At 35.2% G+C, this 26,306-nt stretch overlaps 1 protein-coding gene across 5 annotated transcripts in view; it reads right to left on the bottom strand.

The window, feature by feature from the left end:
• Positions 1 to 8,127: 8,127 nt before the first annotated feature.
• The window catches only part of LOC122041048 (phosphatidylserine decarboxylase proenzyme 2-like), a 136,791-nt gene continuing 118,612 nt past the window's right edge, over positions 8,128 to 26,306 (bottom strand). For 4 of the 5 annotated variants that reach the window (XM_042600585.1, XM_042600584.1, XM_042600587.1 and 1 more), the window contains 9 exons: positions 23,824 to 23,924; positions 22,938 to 22,985; positions 18,495 to 18,641; positions 11,019 to 11,114; positions 10,855 to 10,929; positions 10,682 to 10,774; positions 9,776 to 9,862; positions 9,637 to 9,687; positions 8,128 to 8,466 (listed from right to left, as the gene is read on the bottom strand). In XM_042600585.1, the coding sequence (XP_042456519.1) occupies positions 8,296 to 8,466; positions 9,637 to 9,687; positions 9,776 to 9,862; positions 10,682 to 10,774; positions 10,855 to 10,929; positions 11,019 to 11,114; positions 18,495 to 18,641; positions 22,938 to 22,985; positions 23,824 to 23,924 (869 nt within the window). In that variant the 3' untranslated portion in view covers positions 8,128 to 8,295. The remainder of the gene's footprint in view (positions 8,467 to 9,636; positions 9,688 to 9,775; positions 9,863 to 10,681; positions 10,775 to 10,854; positions 10,930 to 11,018; positions 11,115 to 18,494; positions 18,642 to 22,937; positions 22,986 to 23,823; positions 23,925 to 26,306) is intronic. The other variant, XM_042600586.1, reaches the window with a different exon arrangement.

Raw genomic sequence — 26,306 nt, 5'->3', positions numbered from 1 at the left:
ATAATTTGCTTCATATATTTTCTATTCGAAAGTAATTAGACTTTAATTTCTCCATGAAAAAGGAATTTATTTCTTATCAGTAGGGAAAATATAAGAATTTTTCAACCATTGAATAAATTTTTATAAATTTTTTAATGAGAATCATATTTTAATATTAAAAATATTTTGTGAATTATTTTTATAAAAATTTATTTTTCTATGATCAAATATTATGCTTTCTATTAAAAGAATTTTTTTTAATATTCTTTGACCATTATCTGATTTAATCTAAATTATTTATCAAAATCAATGTTTCTATAATTAAAAATTATCTAGACATTATTTTTGAAAACTTTAAATTTTTTATAGATAAATATTAAAATTTATATATTTAGAAAAATTATCTCAATTTTTAGATTTCAGATTTTAATTTTAAAGATTTAATTTTAAAAATTATTATTTCTGATTAGAAAATTTATACTGGTCAAAATAAATATGTATTTTCATCAATTTTTTTAAGTTTATGTCTCTGTTTGACCGCCAAGAAATTTTTTAGTATTTTTCAAAACTTTAAAAAAATTTAAATTATTTTTTGACAAATTTGATCTATAATTCCTATAAATTAGAATATTCAAAAATAATACTTGAAAAATTTTCTCATAATCTTGTATTGTTTAAACAACCTTTAGTAAATTTTTCTCAAATATCATTTGAAAATTAACTTCTATTTTTTGTTGTGATCAAAAGGAGAGAAATTAGAGGGTGGATACCAATTCACATTTTTTGAAAAACACAAAATACGTAGCGGAAAGAAAAAGTAAAAAAAAAAATAGTTGACACAATTGGTTTTACTTGATTTGGAGCCTATGACGACTCTTACTCAAAGGCCCGCGATCGTCGTTCTTTTTCGTTGGGCAGTCTATTATCAATTCGAAGTATTACAAAGTAATCTTATTTATACAATATATATGTAAATATTTAAAAGTTACGGACAACTACAAATCTGAAGATTCTTGACTTCGGTAGTCGAAGCAGTGTTTAGGCGTCATCAAGTCATTTTTGGAGCAACGCACAAGAGCGAAAGTAGTTCGGATTGATATCCTTGAGCTCATAATCGAACCCTCTTTTTATAGCCCACTTTTGGCGCCTGGATCCCTCCCTGAGCACCCCCACAGGTCTGATGTTGTTGTACCTCATCGAAACTTCATTTAGGAAGTTTATCCACGGCTGAGCGCCTGAACCACCTCCGGGCGCTTAGACCGCTGACGTGGATCGACCAATCGTAGCATGCCACCATAGAAAGAAGATGAACTTTTGCCAATCCAGACACCTAGACCAATCCAGGCACCTGGACCATTTCGGGATCCTGGATCATCCAAGTGCCCTTGGTAGCCACCTAGATGCTCCCTCTTCGTTGCTGACCTGGGCGCTTGGAGCAAATCTGGGCGCTCAGATGTCCGAGCGCCTGGACATGCTCCAAGCGCATGGACTCCTCTTTTTTAACCATCAACTTTCTGCAACACAAGGTTAGAACTGTTGGTGTAGGAAGCATCCGACGATCGAACCTAAGTTTTGATAATGGAAAAGGGTTCAAAGTTAATGTTATTTGTTATCTAATGTGTTTGAATGAGTTTGTAGGGAAACCCTAAGTGTACTTAAGTAAAAGTTCTAGCTGTAGTTAGGCAGGTGAAAAATCCTAGGGGATGGTAACCCTAGGTCCTAGGGGGTTGTAACCTTGGTGGAGAGTCTTAGTGGGTCGAGGGCTTCGGGCAAAAGTCCTAGAGTCGGGGGCTCTAGGTGGAAAGTCCTGGTGTCGCGAACTAGGTGGAAGACTGGACGAGTCGTGGAACGGACGTCCAGCAGAAAGTCCTGGAAACTCGGGCGCTGAGCAAAAATCTAGTCGGTCTAGCAATGGGTATATTCTCCTGAGTGGAGTAGGTCATGACGCATTCCCCGGTGAGGGAACAGTAGGCGTCGGTTCGACTTAGGATTTTCGATTGAAAATCTGAAGTCAGAACCGGACAGTCTGAAGACTGTCAAATATTTTATTTATCATGTCTATATTGTGTTAACTTTGTTTTGCAAGGTATGGTTGATTTTTTGAACTAATATATTTTGCAGGAAGCGAATCAGACATGATTGCCTCGGATGAACAGTACCTGATGCGCCCTCCATGGAGCTTGGGGGTACCTCGGGCACCCTCGTTGATAGTTCCGCAACAAAGGTGTAAGGGCGCCTCCATGGAGCTTGGAGGCGCCCTAAACGCTGGGCAGAGGGCGCCCTGGACGCTGGTGGAGGGGGCCCTCCATGCGGTTGGAGGCGCCCTAAGGCAGATAAGCGGTGAAGGAGTTAAAGCTTATCATCGCTGCGGATTCGGCGTGGATGAGGGCACCCTCCATGGTGTCGGAGGTGCCCTCCATGGGCTACTTAAGCTCAGTTCGAGCAGTAGCAAGAATACAACAAGAACTCGCTACCATTCTTCCGTGTGCTGCTCAAAAGACGATCCCATAAAGCTGTAACAAGACACTGACGACCCAAACCTTTAAAATTCTGTATTTTCCATTGTCGGAATAATTTCATTACTGCTTTATTTGTATTTCAAATTGTAAATTTCCGAGCTTATAGTGATTGCCCAAAGTAAACGCTCAACGAGTGTGAACCTTGGAGTAGGAGTCACCACAGACTCTGAACTAAGTAAAACCAACGTGTCATTTCTTATATTGCTTTTATTCCGCTATGTATTACTCGATTGCTTTAAACAAACAAAATAGCCACGAGCGCTATTCACCTCCCCCCCTCTAGCGCTTTCAATCCAACAAGAATAAACACAAAATAATATATACAACAGAATAATTTTGACTGTCTCCGGACTGTCCTATGCTGATTTTGAATTTTGCTGAAACTCTAGATTAGACTGATGCCTACTGTTCCCTCTACAAGGAATGTATCCTCATCTACTCCTCTCAGGAAAGATTATCTTTTGCCAAATCGATCCTTTAGGCCATCAGAATATTTGCTTAGTATTCAAGACTTTAGGTTTTTACCTAGTGTCCTCGATCGTAGGATTTCCCACCGGATGTCCGTGACCCCCAAGACATTCACCTAGTGTTCTCGACTCTAGGATTTTTGTCCGACGTCCTCGACCTGCCAAGACTTCATCCAGTACCATAGACCAGGACTTCATTGCCTAGTCGTAACTAGGACTTTCCACCTGCCTAGTGTCCACTAGGACTTCTTTGCCTAGCCTCAACTACGAATTTCCTCTTGCCTAAGATTATTTAGAACTTTTCTACACACTTAATTAGACTTGTTAGAACAACAACATAGCTTAACTTTAAACTTTTGCCAATAATAAAACTTAAGTTAGATTAGCTAGTGCTTCCAGCACCAATAATCTCCTCCTTTTTTGGTTTATGGTAATTTAGTTCAAAGTTAAGTAAAAACATTCAGAATAATAACGTAAGATTTGTAGAACAAATAAAGTAACATATTTAAGTCAAAAAACAAAAATGAATGTAAATATTACTCACTTCCCCTTAAATATTACTCACTTCCCCTTCAAAAAAAAGGAACATTCTTCTTGTCCTTGGTTTTGTATTCCAAACCTCTATGGCCATTGGATGACTCTCGATGTCCTAAATTTAGGTTATGCTCATTTTGACTTTTTAGAATATTTTCCATCCTTTTTAGGGTATTTTCTAATTTATCAAGTCTTGACCTCAAGACTTGATTTTTCATTCCTAAATCCTTAGTTTTGGATTTTTCATTATTCCCATGAGTAATTTTTATGTTTGGGCTTATATCTAAAATTCTTAGAATTCTTGCCAAATTATTATCTATCTTTCTAGCCCTAAGTGAGGTAGTCTTTGCATGAAGAGTCACATGATTTTCATTAATTCTATCATACCTCCTATTTTATGGTAAATAGTATTAAAATAATATAAATTTGAACTAACATACTTTTTACCATGTGTCAAAGGAATTGATTTAATAAATAATACCTTACGTTTTCTCTTTGAAGCTCCCTCTTGACTTGAGCTTCCTCCTTTGACTTTGGTCACTTTCTTCCCCTTAAGACATTGGCTCTTGTAATGTCGCTTTTGATTGCAAGAGAAATACACAATGTGCTCCTTACTCTTCTTTGTCATGGGAGCAACCTTCTTGGGCTTCTCCTTGTCCTTTGGTGTCGCTTGGCCCTTCTTCTTGGCCAATTTTGGACATTTGCTCTTATAGTGCCATCTTTCCCTATACTCAAAGCATATAATGTGATTTTTATTATTAACAATTGAAATTATTATACCTTTGTTTATAGAGTTGGCACACAATCCTCCATTTGATTTTGCTTGACTTATGGAGGTGACACAATCTTCCTCTTTATTTGACGCGGACGTGGAAGCCTCTTCTTCCTCCGATGTCAACGAATGGCACTCCCTCTTTGCCTTTCTCGTTGCACTCCGTTGAAGATGAAGTTTCTTCTTCTTCTTCCGATGTTAAACATCTCTCAACCTCGAAGTCCTCCTCCTTTTGGTCTTGCTCCAATGAGTTGTCCTCTTTGGATTTCTCTTAGTTTGGTGTAGTGGAGGGAACCTCATGGACTTTAGCCAATTTGCTCTATAGCTCCTTGGCATCCTTGTATTCTCTAATTTAAGTCAAATATTGCTAGGCAATAAATTGACCAGTAGCTTGGTCACCTTGTCATTTGCCTCGCTCCTTTAAATTTGCTCTTGACTCCATTTGCTATTCTTGAGGATTTTGCCTTTTGAATTTGTTGGAGCTTCGAAGCCTTCCATTAGAGCAAACCATTACTCTAGATCCATCATGAAGAAATTTTCAACTCTTAATTTCCAAGAATTGAAACTTGTCAATCTATACGGTGGAGGCACCCTTGTGTCGTATTCAAATCCATCTTGGAATTCCATTTGAAGTTGAGTCTTGATAAAATCTTTGACTTGTTGAATTTGGTTAAACTTCTTCTCCCTCTAGCTTGTTGCCCATTCTGGCAATGATTCCGATGAAGAGCGACCTTACTCTGATACCACTTGTAGGGTCGAATTGTACTAAGGGAGGGGGGGGTGAATAGCTCGTCGCGCTTTGGTTGTTCGCTTTGTGATGATGAAATGCAGCGAAAATATACACAAAGCATACTCATAACGCTAACGCTAGGATTTACTTGGTATCCACATCAAGAAGAGGTGACTAATTCAAGGATCCACACACGACGCTCACTCCACTAATAAAAACACTCCTTCTCGGTAATTACCAGAGGTGGAGAAATATCATACAACACACATATACAACAACTCAACACAAGAAGAAAAATACAATGAATTCAAATGAAAACCCTCTCTTCTTTCTTATTTGTCGCTTGTTGTTGCCTCTTGAACCTTGGAAGTGCACCAACACTTGTCCCCAAGAGCCTTCAAGAACTGGTTGTAAGCAGTGGAGAAATCACATGAAGAATCGAGAAGAATCACGCGTGAAATCTGCTGAGAAAAATGCTCTCAACGGCTATATACTGTGCGCTCCTACGACTCCCAATCGATTGGGCTTCGTCCCAATTGATTGCCACATCACATCCTAGCCATCGCAGCTGTCCATCGCCTGAATCATGTGCAACGATCAAATCTCAATCGATTGACTGATCGATTGGGGAGGCTGAATCGATCGGCTGATTAATTCAGCCTTCTTCTGTGCTCTCATGTCTGCGCGAGAAAACTTGCCCCAATAGATTAACGAATTGATTGGGGAGCCAAATCGATCGCTTGACCGATTGGGGAGCATTATGTGCTCACGATTTCACTTCAATCGATCGGTCGATCGATTGGGCCAGTCTTCTTCGCAGCACACCTTTAATCGATCGGCTGATCGATTGAACCATAGTTTAATCGATCGGTTGATCGATTGACTTCCCTTTGACTTGCTTAACTCAAGTCTAGGGTCCCCAATTCCAACATCCGGTCAACCGTGACCTGTTGAAACTCCTCATGCCTAGCATCCGGTCAACCTTGACCTACCGGGACTTCTTTGCCAAGTATCTGATCAACTCTTTGACCCACTTAGACTTTTCTCCTCATGCCAAGTGTCCGATCAACCTTGACCAACTTGGACTTACCGTCTCATGCCAAGTGTTCGGTCTTCCATGACCTACTTGGACTTCCATCAGATGTCCGATCAACTTTGACCCATCTGGATTTCTTTGTGCCAAGTATCTGGCCAAGTCTTTGACCTACTTGGGCTTCCCAACACCATGTGTCCGGTCAACCTTGATCCACTTAGATCTCCACATGTCTGGCTTCACTCACCAAGTCTTTCCTTCTGGTTAATTTCACTCACTAAGACTTTCACCTAACTTCACTTACTAGGGTTTTCACCTGGTTTCACTCATCAGGATTTTTTCACTATCCAGCTTCACTCACCGAGACTTTCACCTGACTTCACTCACCAGGATTTTCCAACTACCTAGCTTCACTCACTAGGTCTTTCACCTGGTTTCACTCATCAGGATTTTCCCTTTGCCTAACCTCCAGTTAGGACTTTCCCAGTCAAGTATCCGGTAAATCTTTTGGCCTGTTTGACTCTTCTTCACATCTAACTGGTCAGTTCTTGACCAGAGGGGAATTGTTTCAACAATTCTCTAATCGGATGATTGCATCTGTAATCTTCATGTATTGTCAAACATCGAAACTCAAACATCGAAACTCAAACATCAAAACTCAAGCTTGAGCCAACTCAAGTTTAGTCAACTTGATCAACCTAACCCAAGGGATATTACACTAACAACAACTTTGGGAGGAAAATTAGTGTAAGTATCCGATCGGTGTAATGTTGAGTTTACAACATGGAAATGACAAACTACTACGAGAATGATCAAATAAAACATGTAAATTTTAAAGATCTAACCCATGTAAGAAATGTTCAAAGGCAGATATAGAGGAGGCCCAAGCATTCTAAACATGGAAATGCTAATGAACCTATCCAAGAATTATCAAGAGCTGCAAAATAGACTTGGTGCATTTGTTAGGTTACTTGGAATCAAACACAGATTGTGAACTAGTTAAATTTTAAAAATGATATTAATAAGTTTGATAAATAGAGGACTCTGTATATACTTGAAATAATAAGATTACGGTATGAAACAAACAATCGAAGTGTGCTAACCCTAACAGTTAAATAAATTGATATTTAGTTAGATAATGAATATATATTTAGTGTCTACATTCATCAACAAAATTAAAATAAAAAAAATTTTAAATTTTTTTAAAGTCCACGCTATTTTAGAAAAAGGCAATAGTGAAGTCATGATCCCAAACTACAATATAAAAATTCTCCATAGTTATGATTTGATATAATATGTTAGATTTTTTTTTGAGAAGTTTTCTAATAAAAAATTGATTAAAACCAAATGACATTTAATCCAAAGAGGTAGCTACTCTTTAGTGAACTGACACATAATATAAGAACACTAATTTCAATGAATAAGAAAACGCATCATATTACATAATATATAAGCTGGTTGCAAGTTCAAAAAATTCGAGTACGTTGACCTAAATAATTTTCTAATAGGTGATAGATACAAAGTAAAAGACATAGTTAGGAAAATCATAAAAAAAAAATCAACCTTTACAAGAAAGAACACAAAGTTTATTAAAGTTAGTGTTCAACTAATAAAATAAAGCACCTAGTATCAATATCCAACTTCACACGACTACTGATTACAGAAATTAAATAATCAGAAGACTATAAACAAGGCATCCCGGAGATAAGAAAAAATAGAATCGCATAAAGTAAAGAAGGATCACACAAACTGAGAAATATCATCCAATACAAAACTGCAAAAGTAAAGCAGAGATAGGAAGATTAAACTTAATATTCAAAAAATAATGCAAAAAAGATAAAACCTAACCAAATCCTACGCCCAGTCTTTTCTTTCCGTGCCTCAGTGGAAAGAACGCCGGAGAAGAATTGAAAAAATCACGTGTTCGTGCGTTGTAACATTCGATGTGATGCGGCAGGGCAGGGCGTCGAGGTGAGAGCACAAAGGAGAATTGCAGCCCAGTTCATGCATAAGACAGTCAAATGTTCATCCTAGACACTATTTCAGCCCAATTCATGCATAAGCCCAGTTCCTATGCTTCAGTCAATTCTGTCGGCTCAAAATGTTTGTTAAAATAATATTTGTTTGGAGACAATTCATAATTTATTATCCCTTAGCATAACAAATACAAGCACTTTCATGAAAAGAAGCAAATATCAAATGTATTAAGATATCCACACTAGCACTTGTTTTTTAAATAGTGTAGACAAACTCTTACCTTTCTACTTCTCCATTCCACTCTCATCATCTTCTAACTTGCTCGTCTCCATTTTTGGCGGTTCTTCAATTCTTCCAGACCTTTTGGAAATGCCCAGTCTCATACCTACGGCAACTAGCGTCTCGAGAGACCTTTCACTGTTTGAGAGAAGATCTTCATCTATCTCTATAGTATGCTGTATAAATCAAACAATAGCAAGATCATATTGTCTGACAAATTCCATAAAATAAATAATCGGTCCACTAAATTTATTTCCATAAATTGCACAGTATCCTGTACAATAACGTATGTACATGCAAACCAAATCAACAGAAGCGTCCTGAGGACTTGAGAAGATTCAGTGGATATGCTTACTTCTGTACACTCACAAATAATATTTTCAAGACAAGGAGGCATCGAGAAGCAAGATCTACATGGTGCTAATTACCACAATATTCTTACATTTTTCTTTTTCAAAGAAACATATTCATCACTTATTCCTCAGTTCTAGTCATGGAGGCCTTTTATTCTTATTCAAGCTGAATCTATTCAAGATGTGATTATCGTTTTGGATTAATTTTCTACGACGCCTTTGAACTACTATCCAAGAGAGCCACAGGCCTCCACAATATGGAAAATGAATGATATTTATAATAAAAGAGGAATTCCCTTTTAGGAAAGGAGGAATTTTAATATCTAAAATTTCAACTCATTTAGATGAATAGTGCTACCGGCTTAGGAGTCTCAGAATAGTTGAGGATCAATCTACTGACCTAAAACTGTAGCTGATAATGTCATGGATTATGCCAATGATTTACTATACTTAGTATGGATAGCCTTCTAGTAATGATGCGAAATGTAGAAACATTGGTAAATAGGCCAAAATGGAAGTAATCTCGATGACACTCATCAAGATAGGCCTTGCCTTAATCAATACTACCAAAATTGTGTTGATACGAGCAACACAACATTTATTTGTGTGGATACACATTTTGGTGTCAATAGGCTGCCAAAATGATGGATTTAATTGCTGATACTGATCTACAATTGACAACATGATTTCAACTATAGAAAATTTAGGCTTTTTCAACTACAATCATGATTTTAGAGTTTGCTTCTAGAATGCAAGAGGAAAAGCAAACTGCTTAACATGACACAGATGTGCAGAAGATAACCACAGATGCACCAACTAATGAGTCAATGAGATTGAGTGCAGCATAGGAAAACATATGAAACCTTTTCTGAACCATATAAATAGACAAAATAATATCATTTATTCAACTATAAATGTGTGATACTTCATTGTTCTTTCAAGTTTCAACTATCAAACAATTTTAACTAGCGAAGGTAAGAATCAGATACCAACCTTTTCAAAGATGCATATCACCGTGCTTCCACCAAATGAGAAATACCCAAACTGAAAATGGAACATGAAAAGAAAATCTGTCAAGGCTGGCTATGTTTTTTTCCCCATGAACAAATAATGCAAGGTAGAGTTAAAAAACCTCATCTCCCTTATGGACATAGTCACCCTTTTCCTTGGTAAAGGTGATACTTCCTACCATTGTAGCTCCTATTGCAATGAATGCCACCTGCCGCAAATGTGAACCATAGATAAGTATACTAAGTTTATAGAAATTTAGCCCTAAAATTCTATCCAATTAAAAAAAAAGTACTTGGCAAAGCAGAGATACAAATTGAAAATTTCTAATATCTTCATGTTTTGAACATCTAAATATGCTGAACTTGGCAGAATTCAAAGACAACATTGCTTGTAACTGGGTTTGTATCCACACGAAATAAAGCTATGCTCAATTTCAAATCCAAATTGTGATAAAGATTTTAAGGAGTCATTTCATGATATCTATTCCAATCACAAGAGTTGTGGGTGTCTGAAAGGGAAGAGGCTTCCTTAAGCTTTATAAAGTCTTGAGGCCCCTTACAACTTGCCATTGGGGGCTAAAACCCCTTCATCATATTTTTTATCACGGTCTTTCAAATTATTGGAAAAATAAAGAACTCTTGTTTCGACAAAGATCAAATGATCTCGTATCTATCCCAGAAGTAACCAAACTTCTAGAAAGATCTGGAAGTATTCATAAATGAAAAAAATTGAGAGCATAATATGTAGCAAAGATGGAATAAGGAAAAATAGGTAAATAGAGATAAGAGTGTTCATTGTAGCAAAATAGTGATGGAATTCCTTTTAGAATATTGAATTTACCACATATTATCCTGAACACAAACAAAAATAGCACTGACCATGTGATAAATTTTACCTACATTAACATCTTAAAAACCCAAATACATTATATACATAAAATGTCACAAAATCAGCTATTGGCCAAGTGCTTTCCGTAACAAAATTGGCATAAAACGATGCAAGTACATGATACTAAGAAACTACAAACCTTCCCAAATTCTGATGTCGAGATGACAGAGACAACTCGCTTATTCTCTGTAAAGACATTACAGTATTTGCTGTTTACAGCAATTGGATTCACCTTCAGAAAATTGAAACTAGGATCAAGCATTGAGCCAAAACATTAAAATAGAAAAAGAAGAAGAAAACATAGTTACATACTGTGTACAAGTATCCTGGAATTTCATGAAAACTCTCAATTGTCCCAGATACAGGAACATGGAACCGGTGGTAGTCCTGGAACCATGAAAAACAAATTTGAAAATTTTAACAAATAATGAAAATTTTTGAAAAATATTGAGCAAGTGAAAAGGTGAGAGAGAGACCTGCGGAGCGAGTCGAAAAATTACTAAAGATCCATCAACAAACTCATTATAGTATACATCCTTCCCAAGAAGGCCTTGAATTGAGAATTTTCGGCCCTGTAGAAAGCAGAAAAAGCATTTCTTTGTGTGCTTGATAAACATTCATAAATTATGAATTATTTTGCTCCCAGTAAATACAATCCAAAAATAAATTGCAAATGGTACTAAGATCAAATTTTTAAACCAATTGGCATATTTTAAATCTTATAGCGTCATCAATATCCTTCAGCTTACCAAGTTATCATCCAAAAATCAGTGGCAAACTGACAATCAGTGGCTAGACAATCTGCTCCAATAACTGTCCTTGAATTACACTACTAATACATTACCCATAGCTGTAGGGAGACTGATATGCAACGTGATCAACTAACAAGACATAAATGAGCAGGAAAGGTCAAAGAATTCAAAACGTAAATTGCCTATATTTCTCTGCAAAAATAAATCAATTTCAATCACATAATTCTGATAAATATGGATTATGAATTTAAGTTCTGAGCACCATTCATTATGTTAATTGAGAGACAATCTGTTGCTTATTCAATATATTTAAATTAACTTTTGGATGTTTAAATTTACCTTGTGATCCTCAAATATAGAAACAGAATTGAAAAAAGTGAACTACTCGAAAACAAGCATAGGGTACTTAGGATACACTTGTCAGAGCATTGTGAAGGGTTTTGAAAGTTCAAAATACTTGGGAGAAATAAAAGGGTGTTAAATAAGCATGGCAATAGCACTTACTCATCCACCAAGTTCACAAGTCATTTTAGCACATAGGTAAAGTTTATTAAAGGAATTAGTTATCACAAAAGTTGAAGCAACATTTCAACCATTTCAAATGTACAATTACATAAATAGTTATTGTGGAAAAGAGAAAATCTCTCTATTTTATCATTAATATGTTTACATGTAGGTATTTATATACATAAGGAGAGAAAAGAAAAATCAATCTCAATCCCTATAGTCAAGGGAATACAATCAAGATCAATTTCAATCCCAATAATCAAGGGAATCCAAATTAATCATAATCCCTACAATCAAGAGAATCTTCAGAAATATTCAAGACTCCCCCTCAAGCTGGAGAATATAGATCATATGCAGCAAGCTTGTTACATATGTAGTCAATTCGAGGACCTCTTAGTAAGTTAGTGAATATTTCTGTTAGTTGATCATGTGAATTGACAAAGCTAGTAGATGTTTCTCCATATATGACTTTCTCTCTGACAAAGTGACAATCAACTTCAATATGCTTTGTTCTCTCATGAAAAACTGGGCTCGAGGCGATATGCATGGCAGCCTGGTTGTCACATATAAGTGATACTTGTGTAACCTCTCCAAACTTTAGTTCCTGAAACAACTGTTTTAGCCATATAAGCTCTTGACTAGCTATAACCATAGCTCGATACTCTGCCTCTGCACTGGATCTTGCCACAACATTCTACTTTTTGCTTTTCCAAGAAACAAGGTTATCTCCAACAAATATACAAAACCCAGGAGTGGATCTTCTATCAATGGGAGATCCTGCCCAATCTGCATCAGAATATCCTACAACTCGAGTATGCCCTTTGTCTTCATACAAAAGACTCTTCCCTGGTGCGCCTCTGACATATCGAATAATGCGAGTCATAGCATCACAATGTTCCTTGCATGGAGAGTTGAGAAACTGACTTACTACACTTACTGCAACGAGATATCCTGATGAGTAACAGTACGATAGCTTAGTTTCCCTACTAATCGTCTGTACCGTTCAGGATCTGGAAGAGACTCCCCTTGATTTGGCAGGAGCTTGACATTGTTGACTGTCTTTGAGTTTAACATTCCTGTTTTTTCCAGAATATCCATTGCATACTTCCTTTGGGATATGATGATCCCATCTTTAGACTGTTACTTCTATCCCTAAGAAATATTTGAGTTTGCCGAGATCCTTTGTCTGAAAATGTTTGAAAAGATGATGTTTTACCTATGAAATCCCGAGATGATCACTCCCTATGATGATGATATCATCAACATATACTACTAAGTAGATATGCAACAAATAGATGAGTGGCGATAAAAGATAAAATGGTCAACCTCGCTCCGAGTCATGCCAAACTATTGAATTATAGTACTAAATCTACCAAACCATGCCCTGGGTGACTATTTGAGGCCATATAAAGATTTCCACAAGCGACATACAAGACCAGGAGACTTCCCCTGAGTGACAGAACTCTGAGTGGTGCGAGGAGGTCGACCATGGAGACTCCAATACTTATCAATCGTGTGTCCTGATCAGTGACAGTGATCACATCAAGGACATCCTTTGCCATCCTTATGAGGTAGTCGACTGTTGTTATTTCGAGAGACAAAGCTGACGAGTCAACAGGAATGGAAGGTGGCAACGACAAGACTTTGACAGGGACACGGAGGAGAGTTGCCCAGGTACTATCCATGGTAGCTTCTGTGGCTGCCCAGGATCTGATCACGATCATGAGAATAATCTGTGGGCAGACCATATAAAGCTAGAGACAAAAAATTTCTTCCGATTTTCAAGCTCCGCAACAGGAGTGGTCGTAGATGGAAGTAGTTCATTGAAATCACAAAGAAGGCTAGAGACTGAACCTAGATAGGTAGACATTGAATCCATAACCTGATGAGTACTGAGGATGGTCATGAGATCTTCACAAACCTGATAGAGTCGCCGAGAGATGTTTGTAAAGAGTTATTGAGCCTGTATCCAAATAGAGTTCCAGGTTTTGTGAGTGTGGAAGACATCCCTAAGAGATGGATGGATGATGGCTCGGATAATGCAACACAACTGGGCGTCAACCTTTTTCCATAAAGGACAATCGGCGACTTGGACATCCTCTTCGGTGAGAGTGAGATGTGTCTCATAACCCTATCCAACAAGCCAAAGCTCAATGTGAGAGGCCCAAGAAGAGTTCTTACCATCTAACTGCTCGGAAGGGAGTGGTATAGTGATGTGGTTGGTAAAGATTGAAATATCTGATTTTAGAGTGACGGAGAAAGCCATTGATTAGCTCAATGAAAGAGGGCACACGGTGAAGAAAGGCTCAAGCGATGCAAGAAGATAGGTGAGGACGGTGGAACTGCAGGAAGAATAATCCCTGTCGTCGCCAAACTGCTGATCTCCCAAACTTCTCTCCATCGTCGGACTGCAGGAGAGGACGAAGGACGATGTGCTCAAGACGTAGGAAAACGCCGACGCCAATTCATGAAGAGGAGAGGAGTCGGGCAATGCTGCGACGCAAGGAACGATGATGCGGAAAAAAATAGGGTTTGCCTTTCAACCTCGCTCTAATACCATGTGGAAAAGAGAAAATCTCTCTATCTTATCATTAATATGTTTACATGTAGGTATTTATATACATAAGGAGAGAAGAAAAATCAATCTGAATCCCAATAATGAAGGGAATCCAAATCAATCATAATCCCTACAATCAAGGGAATCTTTAGAAATATTCAACAATTATATTGAATATAATAATGTGAATACCTTTTTTAACATTAAAATTATATGATATTAATGGATTTAGTAATGAACTAAAAATGAACTAGAACAACTTTTTATTTGTATGACAAGTAAATAGAAATAGAAGATTATATGTACAAAACAATTTTGGCAAAAAAATATTATAGAAACATTGACATATTATTTAAAATTTTAATCAACCATTAAAAAAATTAATGTTAAAGAAACAAAGCATATATTAATTCTTTTTATAAAAAATGTCCTTTTAAATTGAATAGTACTGACATACATCAATTTTAAATTATTAAAATCAGTGTATGAAATGTCGTTCCGTGCCGCCCGGCATGGCCGGTTTTTACCGTTCCGCCGGGCGGCCGAAACCGGCACGGGAGGAGTCCCCTTCTCGGCAGCGCCGGAGGAGACGCGGGACGCCTCCGTCGGCGCCGGAGGAGACGCGGGACACCTCCGGTGGCGTCCCGCGACGCCTTCGGAACCAAAGGCGTCGCCGAAAGCTTCCGGCGACCCTGCCGGTGTCGCCGGGTTCTTCCGGTGTTGCCGGGTTCTTCCGGTGTCGCCGGAGGCGTCCGGCAACGCTTCCGGCACCGCCGGACACCGCTCGCGGGATCGCCCGCGATCATCGCGAGCAATCTCGTGTACGCGCGATTTTTTTCTTTTTTTTTTAATATTTATTTATTTTATTTAATTAATTAAATTAAATAATTCCTAAGGAGGACGTGGGTTATTTCGAAGAGCCTTTTATAAACCCTAATTAAATTATCCTAATAAAATATATAAAAAATATATTTAAAATTAAAATAAATTTAATAAATTTTATTAATTAATATTCTGAAAAAATTAATATTGTAAATTTAATTTAAAAAAATTAAAAAATATAATAATTCTTATTTATATTCTAATATTTTCTTTATTATTTTAAATTTCATTTAAATTTTAAATTTTTTTAAAAAAATTTTAAAAATTCTAATTTTTTTTAAAAGAATTCTAATAAATTATATTTATATTCTGATATATTTTTTAAATTTTTTTCTATTTAAAATATATATTAATTAATTAATAATTAATTAAATGAATAAATAATTAATTTATATTATTATTATTATTATTATTATTATTATTATTATTATAGATACTTCCATTTTAATTTAAATTATTGATATGTCAATTCTATTTAAATAAAACTATTTTTAATTATTTTTTCTAACAATATTAAATTATTCAATAATTGAGAACTTATAATAAATCAATATACAATTTATTTTTATATACACCATAAACATATTTATCTTATAATTACTATAGATAAATAAAAAAAAATCGAAATTGTATCGGCACGGTACGATACGATACGATACCGAAACCGTATCGTTCTGGTTTGAGACCGAAACCTCGGCACGGGTCGAAATTTTAAACCTTGATTAAAATTACTTTATTTAGAATAAAAAAATAATATTTATATAATTGCTTCATGTAATGGGCAACTGTAGTGTTAAAAAAAAATGGTTCATTTAAATAAATCAAGAATTATGGGTTTAAGTAATTAATATATTAATAAGTTAATGAACCTGGCCAAATTTGCTAGCAACCCAACCTGGTTTACCCTTTTAAATACATGCCTTATATTTTTCCCCCCTCTCCCCTAACCCTTGAAGTCGCCGACCTCCCCACACCTCCATCCGAACCCTATAAACTTTAGAGATAGAGGAAGGACTTCATCGGAATGCTTAAGGTCGTGTTTTCCCTATGTCTCGCTAGTTATTTTCCGTACGCAAAATACCAAGGCAAGGTTCCCTTTCATTGTTTTTGCATTTACTAATTTATTGCACCATATAGATCATACTATGATATTTTGATGTGTGTTGCATTTAATTTTGGAATTGGTTACGAAGATTTGGCGAAGTTTTACCGATTTTGGTTGAAAAATCTGGATTCTAGAGGGACTCAAAGTTGCTGCTATCTTGTAGGGGTTGTTCGAGTGAGGGAAGAAGGACTGGCGGTGGGGATATGGGTTTTCTTTCTGGGTTGTTCGGGTGAAGAAAGAAGGGAGCCGGAGAGGGGGGTTGTGAGGTGAAGTATAGTGATCGAAGAAGGGTGGATGGGAGGGCACGAGGGCAAGATCCTTTTCTCGACATTTCTATTTTTATTTACCTCCCATCTATTAGCACCTCGAACTCTATTATCATAATTGCTAGTAGAATATTGATGCACGCAAGTTGACAATTTGTTTTAGCATAGTATCATAATTGTTAGTAGGATGCTGATGCACACAAGTTGTCTATTTGTTTAACATGCAAACAAATCATTTTATTTATTTAGCAATGTCTTCCTATGCATGAAAAGTAATGTCTTGTTTTTAATAATATGATTTGTATGTGACAATGTGACGAGTAGAGGAATCCGGCCTAAGAAGGGTCCGATGAATCTTACCAAAACAAAAGAAGTTTGGGAATCCAGCTTAAGAAGGGTCCGGTGAACCTTACCAAAACAAAAGAGGTTTGGGAATTCGGCTTAAGAAGGGTCTGGTGAACCTTTATGATGCAGAGGGGTTTGGGAATCTGGCTTAAAAGGGGTCCGGTGAACCTTACCAACCTAGTATTATAATAAAAATTTAGCCAAACAATCAAAGGTTGAAATATAAAGTAACTACATCTGATGAACCGAATTCTTGTAATTTATGAGGAGGAAATTTATAAAACTAATGTCATTACATGGTAAATTATATAAAAAAAAGAATATTTCTCTTAAATGTTAACGGATGTAATTTTTATAAATGGTTGAACTTGCTGTGTCTTTAGACTCACTAGATCCATATGGTGCAGGTAATGAGGAGATAGAAGGACTTGATGGATGAGCTTTCTTGTACCTGACAGTGCACATCCAAGGGCCTCTTTTATTTGTCTAAGTTTCTACATGCGTTAGGATGTTGGGTCCTAATGTCGATGTCGAGTTATGTAATTGATAGTATGTTTAAGTTCTTGCACTAGTTGGTTGCACTTTCTGCTCTCTCGAAGAATTATTTACTATTATGATGTTCAAACATAAATTTATTTTTGGTATCATGTTGTACCAGTTCATAATGCATAATCTTTGGAGTTGGGTTGTTTAATTCGAATCGCTTAAATGTGGGTACTACATGGTTGGTGAAAGGTATGAAAAAGGAGTTCTAGGATTTTTCAGTAACAACTTTCAATTAGTAAACTAATATATTTTTAATAATTTCAATAATAGAATCATAAATATTTCATTTTAATTTTATTTGTTTTTTAGGCACAGAGAAAGTGAGAAATATTTATTACTTGATGGAATGATAAAAGTGGCATTTATAGAGAAAATGGATTGTACTATGGTGATTAAATTGCAAATCCTTAGGCTGCTTTAATATTTTCATATAATCATAATAATTTCCTGCTAGACCAATTTATCTGTGATTGAATAAATATATATTTTAGACTAATTATATGTATTTCATTAGCTGTTGATAATATAGTTATTTAAAAATGCATTCTAGATAGAGGCCTTGCAAATAGTATAAAAATGGAAAAGTCATTTACAAAACTAACTTCTTTAGGATGTGCATTAGCTTGACACAATTTTCCATAATAAACTCCCAAAATATTAGAGCCATGTAAAGCCCATCATAGCAACAAAACCTAATTTAGAATTTTTATTTTCTTCTAAGATGTTTAGCACGATTTTGATTGCATTTTAAAGCATAATGCAAATAAATTCTTAGGACCATGGATCGAAAAAGACGAGTAATATTTTGTAAATTAATTTAGCATGTAGAAATTGTGAAAAAAAGTTCAAACCTTTTCCCTAGGATTGTTAACAAAAGGATTTAATCTTGGACTAACTTTAAGGATTGAAGACAAAGGACTTAATTTTGGACTAACATTAAGGATTGTTAATAAAAGGGACTTAATTTTGGACTTTGGGAGTAAACATCACACCTTAATCCAAAACCTTAAGCTCTCTTTCGCAGAATTAAAAGCCATCAGACGGCTATCAGCTGCACAAATAGCTATGTCATCACGTCCAACAGAAGCAATAGGTCTTGCACCAGGTTTCAGTTCTCGAATAAAAAACTCATTGAATGTCTGTAAACAAAAATATTTGAAAGTATTAGTATGCTATTGACATTTATAAGAATAATAAGAATAAATAATTATCACACTAATATCCTCTTTGATTTGATTCATATTAGCTCAAAAGTTAGTTGTTGTATCAAAGTATCAATTATTTGGCACAGCTAATAAAAAGTTCACATCACTGGTTTTTAAATTTGTATTCCAATACTATATTGCAGATGTATTAACATCTATTTTTTTTCCATTATCTCCAAACTCTAGTAACTGAAAACATGAAGACTCTATGTCTTTACCATTAATCCATTATTCATGCAAATAGTTTGGAAAAAAAAAAGTAAAACTAAAATAAGGTGAATAACATTCAATCGATTGAGTCTTCTGAGTTAACTGATTGTTGATTGATATTAAGCAAAACAACAATTAGCTTTTATTTCGAAAATAAATTTTAAGTCCTAGTATTTCACTTGTGTTCTAGAATCTAGATATCTCAATACACAATCAAGCTATTAATGCAATTTTGTAAAAATTTAATAACTATAAATAACCTTTAGGTGTGCCAAAATGCTAAGGATAAATTTACCATTTTTCCTCTTTGGAACTCCTCAAGTCTTTCAGCAGATAGTTCTTTGAGACCTAAGAGTTGTTGGTCCCAACTGGATTCTTAAGATAGACTCTGGGACTTGACATCAACCTTGGTCCAGTAAATCCATTATAGTCATATGACACCCTATGGTAGGATGGCATATAAGTTTTCCGTGTGGGTAATGATTCATAGCCCAAAGCAAACACATGAATGTCAACCATGCTCCTTCCTATCATGGACGCATGATTTTCAAAAAACAATTGTTGGTGTAATAAAATAGAAACGTACTCTTCCAAACATTTATCATATTCTTTCAATTGTCATATTAGAATATGCACTTTATGTTTTAAATGATGTACCCTTTTCGGTTTGAGTCCTTTTTTTCTTGTGATCCCTTCATGGTGCTTGTTCTGGTTCAGTGCTCTTCTTTTTCCTCTGCTTTTGCTTGGACATTTCTTGTTACACAAGTTCTTGAAATGTCCTCTTTCCTTGCATGCAAAGCATATGATATGGTGTTTGAATTTTAAAGTACAAGAGATTTCAGCAGTAGGGCTCAAAGGGCTTCTGATGCTTTCTGCTTCAAGTTCAGATGAGATTTAGGGTTCTTTATTTTCTTCTTTAGATGCAGACATTCTAAATGTTTTCCATTCTCGGTTGTTCCTTCGCTGATCTGTGGTTCGTCTTGTGGTGCTTCTTTTGATAGTTTGTGCATTGGAGTAGTTTTTGTTAGTTTATCTGACAATTCCTTTGTGTCCACGTACTCGCCTAGTTTGCTTAAAACCTCATTAGGCAAAGACGCAAAGTATCGATCAGATGTTTTGTTGCCTTTCCATTTGCTTCAATTTTTAAATTGCTTCATTTCTCCTTCTTAAACATTTTTCCCTCTGTCTCTTGGTGCTTTGAATCCCCTTTTGTTGACAATATAGTATTTGATGTTGATCTAGATGTAATACTGCATCCTAATCTTCGACTTACGTGATTTAAAACTCTTAGTTCCTACTCCATGGCCTATGGCCTCATATGGTGAGTCAACCCACGAAAACTACTATTCCTCTCCATCTCAAAATCCTTTTTGAGATAGAGAAAATAATAAATGAAGTGCACTAATAGAGATCGGAAAATATGGAGAATGGAGGTAACGATCTTAAGCTCAAAATATTAGAATGAAAACAACAACAAAATTTTTAAAAAACACTTCAAAGATTTGAAATTGATGAAGGAAATATTGTAGATTGAAGCATATCAATGTGCAATATTGTTTAATTTGAAGTGTCTCTGGTTCATATTTAGAGGGTGAAAACAATCATCATTATAATCGACTAATTAAACCTTAATAGTCGACTGATTGACTTGCTCGATCATTAGTTCATCCAATTGACTCAACTCTATTATAGTCGATTGTTTAAACACTCAAGACTATAATGCCTTCTAGTCGATTATGATCCACTTGCTTGACCATTACTTCATCCAATCAACTCAAACCTAGTCAACTGAAATGCCTTCTAATCGACTCTTCTAAATTAATGTTCGACAAAACCTACCAATCCATGACTCTGACAATGAACTCCTTAATCAACTCCTTTTTGCTCTAGTGGCTATCTCATTAATCAATTCCTTTTTGCTTGCAGTAAACTGATCTAATCTATTAGTAACAAAATTTTCTGACAATGAATGTTTCATTAGTCAATTGATTGAACCTCATCAGTTAACTCCTTGTGATCACTATCGACTTCTCCAGGCAATACCTTTTCTAATAGTACAATAATTCAAATAAAAAATTATTCTTAGTCAACTAGTCTGTCATTCAATAAGTTTCGTCATTTAATCTATTAAACTTGAAATAGAAACTTCTATTTCTCATTTTTCTGTCTTCAATCGACTTCCTAGTTGACTAACTGTATGAATAGATTAAATGTGAGCAACAATCAACTAACTCATTGATTTTGACTCTGAAACACTAGTTTCTCAATCAAGTCATTGCCTATCTAAAACTACTTGCGCTCAAAATAGATGTCACTTATAATTTGTCACTACTCACATGCCAAGAGTTTATCTCTAAGACTTCTTACATAATAGTCATTTATTCAACCTCGACTTACTAGAACTTTATTTATGTTTTTAGTTGACTTCCTCATTTGCTAGGTGCCTAGACTAATCTTGATCTACTGAGACTTCTCATTTGCCAAGAGGCCTTGCATTTGGACCTTCTTCATCAGCTAGGTATCTAATCGACCTTAATCTTCCTCATCTAGCAGGTATCTAGTCACCTTGACCTGGGACTTCTCAGACCAAAAGCTTTACCTCTAGGTTTTCCTTATCTAGCAACTTTTATTGGTATTCCAAATCTGTTAGTACATGCGGGGCTTCTGTTTTACCAAATATATGATCAACCTCGACCCATTTAAACTTTATCCATCTTACAATGACCATTAGACTTTTCCTTTTCTTGCCAAATATCATAATGAACTTTACCCACTTGGATTTCTCCCATTATTATTGCAACAAAAATGTCAAGTAACCAATTACTACATACTTGACACAATGTAATACAATATGAATCTAACTTTAAACTTTTATCAAACACATCAAAAATCATATGGACTTACCACCTAGGGTATGATTATACAAACAAGTTCGACTAGAGAGACTTCAGGTTCACACATGAGGCACAATCATGCAAAAGCATACGAGTGGAAGCTTGTGGGTTAAGGCATAGAGCGAGTGTGCAAGGGTGGAGGTGCATGGGTTAGCATACATGGGTAGAGGCTTGCATGGGTAGAGACGTGTGGCCAAGCATGTGCAAGTAGAGGAGGACATGAGCTAAGATGTGCGAATGAACAAGCGTAAGTGGACAAGCACAAGTGGAAGTGTGTGGGTGGGTGGCGGTGCACGCGGGTGAGCATGTGATAGCATTGAAGAACTATTGGAGACTGCAAATGTAGGTGGCAGAATAATGGGCAAAGACTACAAGGAATAAAGAGAGAAGTTGCCAGTTGGTTTGGTGTTGTACGGTTACTGCAAAAATATCTCATATCATGAAAAAGAAAAGATTTAATTATATCCATAATCCCTAGGTAGTCCCTTTTACTTATATATATTATTTCATTTAGACCCTTGTAATGTATACTATTTACAAAGTGGTCCCTACAACATCAAACTTTTTGCTTTGTTTCTTAATCCCTTTTGGTTTCTTGAGTATCTTTATTTGAGAATCAATTGTTGTATTCAAGGATCTATATGACTGAACATTCTCTGATGATTGAGTAATTTGTGTTATATATCAAGATTATTTATGGTTAATTAGGAGATAAGATTGAGTAATGAGTAGCATTTCTAGTGGAGATAAGAGAGGATAATTGTGACAACTTTTTCTTTGGAGAGTTAGTGCTAAAAATATAAAAAATGATGGTATTGGAAAGTTTCTTGGATCCTTTAATTTTGTGTATTTGTAGATACGAGATGAGTTTGGCCTTGCATATTATAGTGGTTATTGTTATTTAAATGCCATATGTAATCAAAGATGTGGAATTTTTCTTTGACTATATTGATCAACAGCATAATACTTACACATGTCCATGCTTTGAAAGAGTATATATATGCATCGCAAAAGCTTACTTCTTTGCTAGATAGCGATTCATTAGAGGTGACAAACCACAGTAAAAACCACAAAACAAAAAAGGGAAACAGAAGCAAAACATTGTTAACTTTATTTGAACAAATACCTTGAAATGCTCAATTGGATACTTGGCCTCATCCATATTAAGTTGACCCTACATCATCACAAAAATATGACTAATATAAAAATTGTATCAATGGAAACCATGTTGCAGATACTAATTCAGAATAAATCTAAAACAGAACTTAGCACATTGGATACAGAGGTCACAAAATTCCAACCTATTAAGCCAACAATTTTTTCCCATCATTATCAAGGATTCAGTATATCAAAGTATCTTCATAATAATAAGAACTACAGGAACTAAGAACACGATTTCATTACAGTCCCTTCTATATGTATATTAGACTAACATTTAAAAAAAACTGGTACCTCCAGAATAATAAGTTACTAAGTATATTTAATATCTAGAAGGAAAAGACTTACCAAATTTATTTAATCTCTCGAATTTTGTAAGAATTTCACCATGCATCTTCTTGATTACCGAGATATTGAAGTGCATATTGGTGGAGGCATATTTGCTTTCTTTTATTCATCCTTGCTCAATGTGTGTTCTTTGGATGGATAGGATAGACAGGATTGGGAAAAAAAATGCTTTGACTTATCAGAAAGAAAAACAGAAAACAAAAAGGATGACTTTTTGTTCGTATGACCTATATATTATAGAACAATTTGTACCATAAATGTTAAGGAAGGTTATTTTTAATTGGAATATGAGTAGTTTCGCTACGTTTTTTAATGAAAATAATTACCTTTTCATTGTACATATGCTAGTGTCTAAATTCTTTATAAATAATAGCATAGTACAATCTTGAGAATCACAAGATTCTTATAGGTCATGCATGATCCCTTTTCTTTGTTTACAGCTTACAGTTAATTATAGTATTAGTAGTATTCATAAGAAACTAGCTTAAGCATCAAACAAAGTTTACACTGAAAAACTCAATGAACTTGGGTATGTCTTCTGCAGACTCAATAGAATTCATCTTCTTCCCTTGCTTGTCCGAGATGCTTTGTAATAACTCCTTGACTCCTGTAAAAATATAACGCATTCAATAAAATTCCTGTGACATAAAGGATGAATGCCTAAAATAGAACTTTATCATATGTGATAAAGATATAAGATGTCAGAGGTGCATAAGCCTGATTTCATGTTGACCAAAAAGAATACACTTTTTATTCAAAGGAGCAAAATCAACAATTAAGAAAAACAATAATATTACAATTTATGTTGTTTGAGATTTTGAATGCATATTAAGTCTCACATGGATTCTTTTTCTATTTAGCTATAGTGCTATAAATATGTGCATACTAATTGATTCCTTGATTGAATGATATTGCTATTGTTACTAACGTGGTAATCAATACGATTGAATCTTATGGTAAGGATTTAGTCTTCTTTAGTGATATTTTTGTTTGATGTAGCAGCATGGCCTCTCCTCCTTGGCATGCATCTGATTCACTCCAGCCTCTTCTTCCATGCACTTACTCAAGATTTTCTAGCCTTCCACATTTGTTTCTGCAGATCCACTCTCTCGAGCAAGTTGACTTCCATGCATCAAAATAAGACCTCTGTTTTTGTAATATATACCTTATTGATTTGGTGTAATTCTTGAGTTGTGAATTAATTTAGGGAATCGAATAGGGTGGATTAATTGGGGAAATGAGTAAAGGTTTAGTCTGAGCTAAAACTGAGCCAAATCCAGATTGAACCAGAGTTAGCCTAGAGGTTAGGATGAACCCATTGGGTTAATTTTGGATTTTATTCATATTAAAGCCCACTCTTTATCCTGTGCATTGGACCCCATCTCATCTCCTGCTTCAGCCTCTTATTGCAAGCATTAGAAAGATCTCTTAATGTGAGCTAGGGAGAAACCTCTTGTTACCCTAGTGTGAGTGCCACCCAATCCTTCCTGCTAACTCCCAGGCAGGATCTCTCCGTTCTCGAACAACCTACTCCCTACAATGCTCCTCTGAGTTCTCTTGATTCTCCACCATCCCTTCTCTCCCCCTTCAATGTAGCTTGTTGATGGCATGAATTTCAGTAGATGTCGGACTTCCTTATTCTGCTTTTGGGAAGGTAATCTAGGGGGGTAGCAACCATTATTTGAAATCTTATACTATGTTAAACAACACAATTGGATCAGACTAGTTCAATAAATTATTGATCTCAATACTAAGTATTCTCTTCTGTTTAGCCCAATGTTTGATAAGGGAGAAATTTATTGTTCCATCCGCAGTCCAACATGTGAAACACTTGACACAAGCACCAACACTGAAGTTGGGAAGAGAAGGAAAGTTACCGGAGAGAGATTGAAGATTGTTGCATCATGGTCAGTCTAGTGGCTACTGCAAGCGATAGGTCAAGGAAGCTATGGGCAGCGGGGTCTTTGGCGAGCGACGGTGGGTGGTGAGGCGTGCAAAGCTATGGGGCTATGGCAAATGGAAGAAAGTGGACTTCGAGCAGTGAGAGAACACGAGTTGCCACTAACAATGATACTCGGATGTGAGTGTAACAAATAGTGATACATGGATGTAACAGGAAGAAAGAAAAAAAATAATTTAATAATTTCTAATTTTATAAAAATACACAATTATCCTAATTAAATGTTTAAACCATTTATCCTGTATATAAATTTGATTTAGTTTTTAATAAACCAAAATAAATTCAAATAGATTTCAGTTTGATCCCACTTATCCTTAATCATCATATCCACTTGACATGCTTTATTTAATCCTAAAATAAATTTTAGAAATATTAATTTCATTTAGCTTAATTAGTTATTTAAAAATCATTTAAAATATAAAAATTAAAATAAAATTATTTTTTGTACTTAATATCATTTGATTTTTTTTCTTGTATTATTTTGTAAGTTCGAAAGATTAATTATGATTATAATAGACATTGATTAATTACTTTAAGAAAACTATATTTTCATATTTAAATGTGATTTTATCAAAAAATAAAATTTAAATTTAAATCAATCGAATCATAATCGAATTATATATATATATATATATATATATATAATATTTTAGGTTTCAAAATTAAAAAAATATTGAATCTATTTATTTTTCATCCTACTTTAATAATTATATTTATATAGAACAAACGAAGGTCAACGATGGAAAACAAGATGATTTAAAAAATTAAGGAAAATAAGGCGATTGAAAATCTATTTGGATTTATACCGAAGTTAGATATGTTCTCAAACAACTAATGAAAAAGTATCAAGAAAAAAAACAAGCCTTACGCATGATATTAATTCACTTGAAAAAACTATGATCAAGTCCTAAGAAAAATTATGTATAGAATTTTAAGAAATGAAAGTTGTCAGCAGAGTTAATTGAAATAATTAAGAATATATATACAAGGTTTAAAATTTCGACCCGTGCCGGGGTTTCAGTCTCAGAT

This window comes from Zingiber officinale, chromosome 2A (assembly GCF_018446385.1).
Source record: "Zingiber officinale cultivar Zhangliang chromosome 2A, Zo_v1.1, whole genome shotgun sequence".
In the NCBI taxonomy this organism is placed as follows: domain Eukaryota; kingdom Viridiplantae; phylum Streptophyta; class Magnoliopsida; order Zingiberales; family Zingiberaceae; genus Zingiber; species Zingiber officinale.
Note: the sequence above shows the minus strand (reverse complement) of the source record. Positions and strands in the feature narration are given on the sequence as shown.